The sequence below is a fragment of the Zosterops lateralis genome (genome assembly GCF_965231275.1).
Source record: "Zosterops lateralis genome assembly, chromosome: 1".
Classification (NCBI taxonomy): Eukaryota; Metazoa; Chordata; class Aves; order Passeriformes; family Zosteropidae; genus Zosterops; species Zosterops lateralis.
The window spans coordinates 32,441,853-32,448,617 of NC_139762.1; the positions used below are offsets into that span (position 1 = coordinate 32,441,853).

The 6,765-nt window shown below is 54.8% G+C and overlaps 1 protein-coding gene across 1 annotated transcript; it reads right to left on the reverse strand.

Moving 5' to 3' along the window:
• Positions 1–1,452: 1,452 nt before the first annotated feature.
• SP8 (Sp8 transcription factor) lies at positions 1,453–3,974 on the reverse strand (the record flags this gene model as incomplete). Its single annotated transcript, XM_083877001.1, has 2 exons — positions 3,939–3,974; positions 1,453–2,919 (listed from the first exon to the last, which is right to left on the reverse strand). Exons 1-2 carry the CDS (start codon positions 3,957–3,959, stop codon positions 1,453–1,455), a joined length of 1,488 nt encoding a protein of 495 aa, XP_083733127.1. The 5' UTR covers positions 3,960–3,974.
• Positions 3,975–6,765: the final 2,791 nt, after the last annotated feature.

Below are 6,765 nucleotides of genomic sequence, written 5' to 3' on the forward strand. Positions count from 1 at the left end.
ACAATGAGACAATTAGTTTGCAGCATTGCAAACCGCTAATGTAGTGTCAGGAGTATTTATTAACATTTATCAATATTATTTTCAGGAAATACACATAGGCCAACGTTAGTTCAGTTTCACTTGGACAGTTTATTTAATACATGGGTCGTGGCAAACCCACTTTATGAAATATAGGAGAACTCTCACCGTAACTATACCTGAACTGCCAGCAAATGCAAATAAGTACATGCTCCATTAAATTAAATGTCATTCAACATTTATCAAATATTGTTTGCTTAATTACAGTTGTATGTCTAGCTAAATTAATATTCAAGCAAAACCTATATCCTGAAGTGTGATTTGATGCACACTTCAAGAAAGGAGTCCAGAAAAAAAAAGATGCAGTGAGCCAGGACTGCAACAAGAATGTTTTCTCGTGACAGGAAAAGAAATAAAAATTAAAAATAAAAAATAAAAAAAGCTCAAGTGTACTTCAATATATTTTCAAATATTTACTGGAAGAAATTTACAAGAAAAATACTATACAAAATCGTCTCCTGGACAACTGCACCTCACACCGTTGCATTGGTGGAGTTTTATTTAATTGTTAGCTAATCTAGAACGATTCCCCAGTGGTACAAACCTATAGGTTCAGACGCATTATACAAATATTTAATTTTCCTATTCCCCCCCGGCCTCACATTTTTGGCATTGGAAATACATCTTCGCTTGAAACCCACGGTGTTTCTTCATTTGTCTGAAGTTTAAAAAAAAATATATACGACTTTCAACTTAATTATTTTCAACGTATTTCGCGATTCCTGCTCAAACGTCAATTATACAAATGTGCTGGCAAACGCAGTGAAAATTGGACTCGAAGAGGTAAACGATTTGTTAAAATTGGGGGAAAAAAAAAGGGGGAGGAGAGTGTGGGGAAGGGAAACAATCCCACTGCCGCTGCGGTCCCGGGAGCAGAGGGGCTCAGAGCAGGTCCGGCTGTGAGCCGGGCGCTGTGCGGGGCCCGGAGCCCCGCCGAGAGCAGCCCCGGCCCGCCCGCCCCGCCGGGGCACCGCGCCCGTACCGGCGCCAGCGGCCGAGGGAGGGAATGAGGGAGTACGGGCCGGTTTCCAGCAGCAAAGCGAGAGGGGACGTGGGTGTTTTTCTCCGCTCTAAAAGCATCACGAGGCGGGGGGTCTCGAGGCGAGGGGGAAAAGGAGGCGGCGGCGGGGCCGCCCCACGGGGGGTCGCGGCTCTCCGCCCTCGCCCAGCCGCTCCCCTGCCCCCGGACGCACCGCCAGCCCCGTGGGGGGCTCCGGGAGGGCGGCGGAGCGGCCGCGGGGCCGAGCGCTGTTCTTGCGGAGCCGTGGCGGCTACTTACGTGTCCGAGTCCCGGCCGCGGGGCTGCCGCTCGGGGGGCGGCGGGACCGTGAGGGTGGCGGGACCGGGGGCGCGACGGCCCCGCGCCTCCGCCCGTCACTCCAGGCCGTTGCGGTGGCCGGGCTCGGGGGGCGGCAGCAGCTCCGGGGAGTGGCAGGGCGGGCTGCCGGCCGCGCTGTGCTCGCTGTCGGTGTCGCTGCCCTTCTTGCCGCCCGGGCCGGGGCCGCCGCCGGGGCCGCCGCCGCCGGGTCCCCCCGCGCCTCCGGGGCCGCTGTGGGTCTTGACGTGCTTGCTGAGGTGGTCGCTGCGCATGAAGCGCTTGTTGCAGACGGGGCAGGCGAAGCGCTTCTCGCCCGTGTGGGTCCGCAGGTGCCGCTGCAGCTCGTCGGAGCGGGTGAAGCGCTTGCCGCAGAAGAGCCAGTTGCAGACGAAGGGCCGCTCGCCCGTGTGCCAGCGCAGGTGCGCCTTCAGGTGCGAGGTTTTCCCGTAGACCTTGCCGCAGCCGGGGATGTGGCAGCTGTGCAGCCCCTTGCGGCGCAGGCTGGCCCCCGCCGGCCCCAGCCGCTCGGCCTCCTGGCAGTTGGGGCAGTCGCAGGTGGCGCGGCCCGAGTAGCGGCGGGCGGAGGAGCGCGGCGAGGCGGCCAGAGGCGCGGCGGGGCCGCCGCCCAGCATGGAGCCCCCGGCGCCGGCCAGCGGCGAGGGGGCCGAGTCCGGGTACGAGCCGGGCAGCACCGGCTTAAATCCGTCCATGAGATGCTGCCCGGCGGGGCTGAGGAGGTGCGAGGAGGCGCCGCTGCTGAAGGCCGAGTGGCCCAGGCCCGAGTAATCCGAGTTGTAGCCGCTCAGCGGCGAGTGGAGCGAAGTCTGGAGCCCGCCGGCCGCGGGGTGCAGGGAGCCGGGCAGCGCGGCCGCGCCGTTGGGGCTCTGCACGTCGATCCAGCCGGCGCCCACGTCCCACCAGCTGGAGGCGCCCGCCGAGCCCACCTCGCCGGCGCCGAGCCCCGGGTGCGAGGGCTTGAACCAGGACTCGTAGGGGTGCGCCATGCCCACCCGCGGATAGATGCCCTGCAGCCCCTCCACCGACGTGTGCACTTTGGAGATGAAGACGGGCTGGTGCGCCGCCGTCTCCTGTCCCGCGGCCCCTCCGCCGCCGCCTCCGCCGCCGCCGCCGGCGCTGCCCGGCGCCTGGAAGACGGAGTAGTCGTTGGCGAAGGGCGAGCTGGCCGCCGCCGCGCTGCTGGAGGTCAGGGAGAAGGCGCTGGAGCCCGGCGAGCCGCCGCAGCTGAACGAGTCCGAGACGAGCGCGGCCGCCGCCGCCGCCGCCGCCGCCGCCGAGGAGCCGTTCCGCGCCGCGCCCGCCACGCCGAAGCCCGGGAGGCCGGAGCCCACGGCGCCGCAGCTGCCCGCCGAGGCCGAGGAGGAGGAGCGTTTCCAGGGGTGGAAGCCTTTGCCGAAGGAGGACGCGCCGTCCGAAAGCGCGGACGGCGAGGGGCTGGGGCTGCCGATCTTGTTGCAGGTCGCGGCGAGCATGGCCAGCGGCGTGGAGCCAACCCGCGGTTCCTCCTGCGGGCACAGAGGGGAGAGCGGCGTCCCGCCCGCGTCAGGGATGGAGCGGCCCCGCGCCCCCCGCCCGGCCCCGCTCCGCGCCCGGCCCCCAGAGCAAAGTTTCTCCCTTCGCTGGGGCCGGAACCGCGGATCTGCCTCCAAACGCCTCCCGGGGCTTTTTTTTCACCATCCAACTCCCCTCCCCCGAAGGAGCTCAGGAAGGGTTAAAAAAGGGGGAGAAAAAAAGAGAGGGGAAAAAAGTTGCGTTTGTTACCGGAGCTTTAAAAGTGCCCCCGGCACGGCGGCAGCTCCGTTTCTGCTCCTTTTCCCCGGGACGTGGCCAGAGCCCGTCCTTCAGGCCACTGAGGCTGTTTTCGTAAATATAGAATCGCAGGACTATCAAATTACTATCTTTTTTTTTTAAGCGTCCTTTAAATCAGCCTAATTTACGTAGCAGCGATAATGAAATACATATATAAACTTAACATATGTAAATATGTATGGATACACGAGTTGAACGTACCTGCTAGACACGGTGGGTTGTGTTATTTTAAAGGGAAATAAAAGCCACAATCTGTTGCAAATTTTTTTAAAAAATTGCACACACACAAAAAAAACCCCGGTAGTGCTGGGGTTTGGATTTTTTTTGTTTGTTTGTTTGTTGGGTTTTTTTCTTCCAGCAGTCACATGTAAAGAAGAAAAGCCACTTCTTCGGGGGCACAGGAACAGCACAGCCCAGGCGCTGTAGGTTGTTTCTACAAATGCCCTTAAAACCTTTTCTTGCTCACTGAAAAGTGACTCTGCCCCCTTTTCCCCCTCTCACTCTTGCTTTTCTCCTAAATTCACTTGTACTGAGGCAAAAAAAAGAAAAAAAAAAAAAAAAGAAAAAAAAAAAAAAAAAAGAAAAAAAAAAACAACTCAGGCTGAATAGAGGAGACTGATAGCCCCGGTCAAGACAGGGGTTATTTTAACCCCCTCCAATCGACAATAAAAAGAAACCAATTAAACCAGCAAGAGAAAAAAATCCTTAGACTCACCCCTAGAAGTGAAGTTGCCATCACACAAAAGTGCCCTCCTCTCAGAGGATCTTTTTTATATTGATAAATCAGAGGCAGTGTTTTTTTTAGAGGTGTGCAATACAATGATCAGTTCCGCCCATTCCACCACAATTGTAGCTCCCTCGCCGGCTTTGAAGTGCCGCTGAGGCGCCGCCAGCCAATCGCGGGCCCCGCCGCCTCGCCCGCCGACGTGACTGCGTGAAGTCAGCAGCCCGTGAGCCCGTGAGCTCTGCCGTCGGGCCCCGCGGGCGCTGCTGACCTCACGCCTCACGTCGGGGAGCGGCGAGAGCGGCGCTCCCGGTGCGCGGGGACCGCTCACCCCGGCCCGGCTCGGGACACTTTGTCCCGGCCGCCCCTTTCCACCTCGGTCCCCCCCCCCGCCCCCTCCCCACCCGTGTGCGTAATTTGACAACAGTTGATTTTTTTTTTTTTTTTTTTCCCCGCGGAGCGATTTATATTTGAATTTTTATATCATCATCATCATCACCTCAGTATTCCTATGATTATCGGCACGGACTGGCAAGAACCGTTGCATCCCGTTCCTCCACTGCCCCCCCTCTCCCCGCTTTTCTCCCATCCCAATCCCTCCTGGTCAGCCCTTCTTCTCCCGTTGTCCCGGCGAGGGGGGGAGACACTCCAGGCCGCTGCTGCCTGTCGTTCTCTGTCTTTTCGCCCTGGCCGGCCGCGCTTTCAGGCGCGGTTCTTGGCGCTGGGTTGCACAAGCGGAGTCCATTCGGGCGGCCCCGGCACAGTCAGGGGCTGGCCTTGCCGCCGCCTCACCCCCTCGAAGGGCGAGCGCTTTGCTCCCCTCGGCTCCTCGCCCGGCCCGGGGCGGCTGCGGGAAGAGCAAAGGCCGCTCCCCCTGTCCCTGGGGTCCCCCTCGGCCCGGCCCTGCTCGCCCAGGTGCTCTCTGTCACCCCCGCGGCTTGCCTTGGCTTCCCAGGGGAGGTTTTTCCTCTTTCTCTCGACTTCGGTTTTGACCCGTTTCCGTGTCGTGGGGATATTGACTGTACATCATATCTATTGATCAAGGGGCTAATGTACATTATCATACTTTGAAGTAAGAGTGAAGTAAATTAATGAACTGCTTTCTTTCTCTGAAAGCTGACGCTTACCATAAATGTCGCGTTTCTCCCTGCGAGCTGCTCTGAATGATTTTAGCCTGTTGAGAAGGCGTGACAGGCCAGCCCAGAAGGAGGAAGGGGTGGGGGAAGGAGGGAACTCCGTTTAACAAATAAAAAAGAATTAACTTCATTGCTTTGGTCTCCTTCTATAATGATATTCATTTTACAGACCTAACGCACACTTGTTTAAGTTTCGGGTTTAATTTAATCAATACTATCACCCGCAAAGAGGGGAAGAACATTTCCCGAAGATACTCCCTTGTATGAATGCTTATTAACTTTTTATCTCCACTTTCTTTATCTGCTGGAGATGGGGAGGAACTATTAAGACATAGATCAGAAAGCGTAAGAGCAAAACAAGCGTCGTGAGCATTATATTTTAGAGGAACACAAAATCGCATTTTGTGGTGTGCCAGGTTAGGTAAAAAGATCGACACGCATTCCTTTCAGCCCCAGAAAGTCTGAGAGACTTTGCCATACACCGGGAAAGTAGAAGCCTTTTAGTGATATATCTCTTTTTAGGACAGCCTCGCCGGGTGGCTCTCCCATTCGCATCCGTATTTTGTCTGCACTTGTCTGCCCAGAGGAAACGTGTCCTTTTTTTGATCTTTTCGTGTTTGTTTGTTCCGATGCTTGCCCTGACTCTTTTGATTCGGGGTCGAAAATCCTTCATTTTCAGTGCGCTTTTCCTTTAAAAGCACCGTGTGGGAAATTATGAAAAACTCGTTGTAAAAATAGTCGTGGGAGTCTTTACGAGGGAACTCAACTGAGAGGGAGGAAAAAAAAGGCAAATATATCAGAACAGAAATCACAAAACTCCTGCCAGTGGGCATCCTCTTGCTACTCTGATAATTTCCCCGAAACTGGAAAAGCAGCACCTTCTGAACTTTGAGAGCGGTGAGCTAATATTTTCTGAATTCGACACGGAAACATCTGTAACCTTCCTCCTTTGTACACATTGCCTGCTGGGCAAAGGATTTAAGCAAGCTTACAATTTTGTTTGCATATGCCTTATTGACCACTGCACTTAAGGGTGCAGTACATCAACATAATATGCGGGGGGATGTTGGGGCAGGGGGAGCCAGCAAAGAGAGGTTTTCCAGAAATTAATTAAAACTTTTTATTTTTTTCCCCATTTGAAGTTTAATGTACGGGAGGAGATAAATGTTCGTGCCGTTTCTTGAAAACCTGTGGGATCCACTCTCAATAAAGCTAAAATCTATTAGCATTCTGTATGCATCCGCAGCATAAATTTCATTTGAATTTCAAATTTAATAAACCAGGAGGTTTTTAATCATCCCTGGTTTTATTTGTTTGATATTAACATGCTTATTGACCGGGTCTGTTGACCAGTTTGATCATTACAGGACAGCAAAAAGTTAATTAAAACGACCACAGCTCCTTAATCATATCATCTGTCTCATCCATGTCGCTCCCTTTATTACAGCCTATGATGGATAGTCTCCCAGATTAATTTCTCTGTTTCTTCGATTTGGACAACAGCTTTTGGGACCTAATTTACATCCTGGGAACAACTTGCTCAAGTCTACCTAACGTCTTGAGTCTACAATGTAGATTAGCAATCTCGGAACTTTAGGCACAAGGATAGCCGTCGCTAACCTTTCGGGAGGGGGGTGGACTTTCCTGGAGCAAACCCCGATTCCCCGCGCTGCGAGCGGCAA